The sequence below is a fragment of the Myodes glareolus genome, chromosome 8 (assembly GCF_982192425.1).
Source record: "Myodes glareolus chromosome 8, mMyoGla1.1, whole genome shotgun sequence".
Taxonomy (NCBI): Eukaryota; Metazoa; Chordata; class Mammalia; order Rodentia; family Cricetidae; genus Myodes; species Myodes glareolus.
In genome coordinates, this window is record NC_142033.1 from 109,577,182 (window position 1) to 109,580,092 (window position 2,911).

A 2,911-nucleotide genomic window follows, 5' to 3' on the forward strand; every position below is an offset into this window, starting at 1 on the left:
TGTAACAATCATGGAAGGAGAATGGATTCCCCTGAGAACTCTGTTTCAAGAATTTTCCTAGGAAATGTGTCTTATAGAACTTAAGGAGACATTGGTTTTTAATCTGTAAACATGCATCAATACCTATAAGCCATATTTGTTCTCATTTTCAGAAAAATATCATATATGGTGAAAATATATAAATATCGTGAATAAAGGACATCATCTACCACCAAGTGAATATCCAAGAGAAGTCTTATAAATTGAATGAGACTGTCAAAATGGCCAATGGAAAATGCCTTTATCTCTTATATCAGGCTAAAAACAATAAGAAAACCCATAGTGGACAGGTACCATACAAGTGTAGTAAATGTGATAAGTGCTTTTTCCAAAAAGACCAACTTGTGGCACATCAGAGAATTCATACAGGACAGAAACGTTTCAAATGCAGTCATTGTGAGAAATGCTTTATACGTCCTGATCGTCTCAGAGTACACCAGAGAACTCATACAGGAGAGAAACCTTTCAAATGTACTGACTGTGGGAAATCCTATACGTGTATGAATGCTCTCAGAGTACATCAGAAAACTCATAAAGGAGAGAAACCTTTCAAATGTACTGAGTGTGGAAAATCCTTCACACAAGCCTCTAGTCTTACAACACATCAGAGAATTCATAAAGGAGAAAAGCCGTACAAATGCAGTGAATGTGAGAAATCCTTTAGGCAGATTTCAAATCTTCAACAACATCAGACCATTCATACAGGCAAGAAACCTTACAAATGTGATCAATGTGAGAGATCTTTTGCACATATATCAAGTTTTACAAATCACCAAAGAAGTCATACAGGAGAGAAACCTTATAAATGTAGTGTATGTGAGAAATCTTTTGCACGTAACACAATTCTGAGAAAACATCAGAGAATTCATAAAAAACATTGACCTTTCAAATGTGTTTGCTTGAGAAATACTTTCAACAGGTTTACAATTTTTGAAAGCATCAGATCTGTCATGCAGAAGAGAAACCTTCCAAATGGAGTGGCTGTGAGAAATCCTTTACACTGTGTTCAAGACAAGATCAGATCATTCATAAAGGAGAGAATATTGTCAGTGTAGTTAATGTGACAAAGTCTTTATCTGTTTCTCACTTCTAAGAATACTTAAGTAATGTCATACTGGAGAGAAAAGTTTCCATAGTAAATAATGAGGCATGTGATTTATTCAAATCTCTGTTCTTCGAGACTATTGCATCTCCATATAAGAGAAACTTTATGATCATGAGATATTTGTGAGATTTTTAATAATTTATGGATATTACAAACATTGAGTGCATGATAGGAAATAGTTGGAAATTGTAACAATGTGGGACAATTTATTTTTATTTTTTTTTTAGTAAATTTTATTAAATTATAAAAGTTTCCATTTCCGCCCCCCCTCCCAACACCCTCCCACTTCCCCCACTCCCCCCCTCCTTCCCCTCCGTCCCCCAGGGCAGTCAGGGTTTCCTGCCCTGTGGGAAGCTCCAGCTCCCTCCCCCTCCCTCCAGGTCCAGGAAGGCGAGCGTCCAAACAGACTGGATCCCCAAAATCCAGCATATGCAGAGGAAACAGGTCCCAGTGTCATAGTCAATGGCTTTTCAGAAAGACCCCGGGCCAGCCACAGTCAGAGAATCCGGCCAAATTCCGAGAATCTGGCTAGATCACGTCCTCGTTCAGTCCCAGTTCGGCTGGCCCTGGTAAACTCTCATCAGATCCGTTCCCTTGTATCAGTGGGAATGTGGGACAATTTAATTAAAATATTTTACCTTCCAATCTCAAAAATTGCATCAGAGTGAAAGATGAAGACGCCTCCACACTATGCCTTGTTATTCAGGTCCCTGAGAATGAAACCTTCCATCCTGAGTAGACGCTGACTAATCAGGAAATAAGCACCTCTAACTCATTTCTGGAAGTCCCAAGAACTGACATGATTCACTCTCATAAACTCTCTTGGAGAAATGGAGAACAGTCATGCTGCTTAGAAGAGTCACTAATGAACTAAGTCTCTGAGAAAAGATGCCCTACAATCTGTAGATACTTGTCCAGACCTGTGGTATAACTGGGTGTCTAGCATTCATAAGCGCTTTCCCATGAAGAGTTGGAATTTCATAATGACAACTATGTCTTAGTCTGATTTGTTCCTGTAACCACCCTGTTTCCATATTCCTTAAGGAACCATAATGGACTTAGAGATAAGAAGATGCCCTTCAGTGCTATCCATTCTTGTTTCGGTTTTCAATCCACAATTTGATTGAATAGATGCATATGTATTTTGCACTTTCCCAGGAGATGTCTATCATATAACATGACTGGACTTCATTAATATTACTTCCCAAATTGTGATACTTCAGAAAATTGATTCTAGAAAGCATTGAAAAGTTTACCCTTGTGTTAGATACATGCTTCATTTTACCTTATGAAATCCAATATAGAGAACTTCTAGAAATGACTTGATGTTGTCAAAACCTACTGATTAAAATGTAAACTCCTTGGAAAATTGATCCTGAAATAAACCACCTCCACAATGGTAAAAACTTATCTGTTATCCAACTTCACAGTACGGAAAGAATAACTACAAGTAGATTGTGAGGATTTTAACTTTATATCCTATAGGCTCGATAACATTCATGGACATACACATCTACAATATAGTCAAGACTGTGAAGAAAATTAGTTTATCAGTGTTAATATCAGAAAACTATAAATGAACCTAAGGTGAAAAGTAATCATAGACAATTCACGTAGAAATGCTAAAATAAAAAGATTTAGATATTAGACAGTTAAGAATTAAATGCCGTATATGAAATTGTGACACATTTCATGTTATGGAACTAAGTTTGTACTGACAGAATTGGATTTGTTGATATGTCAAAACAGTTGTACAGTTAACCTATG

General features: G+C 37.0%; 1 protein-coding gene across 1 annotated transcript; it reads left to right on the forward strand.

Annotated features, from left to right (window-relative positions):
- Nucleotides 1–260: 260 nt before the first annotated feature.
- LOC148121265 (uncharacterized) lies at nt 261–920 on the forward strand. Its single transcript, XM_087909504.1, has one exon. It carries the CDS (start codon nt 261–263, stop codon nt 918–920), a length of 660 nt encoding a protein of 219 aa, XP_087765630.1.
- Nucleotides 921–2,911: the final 1,991 nt, after the last annotated feature.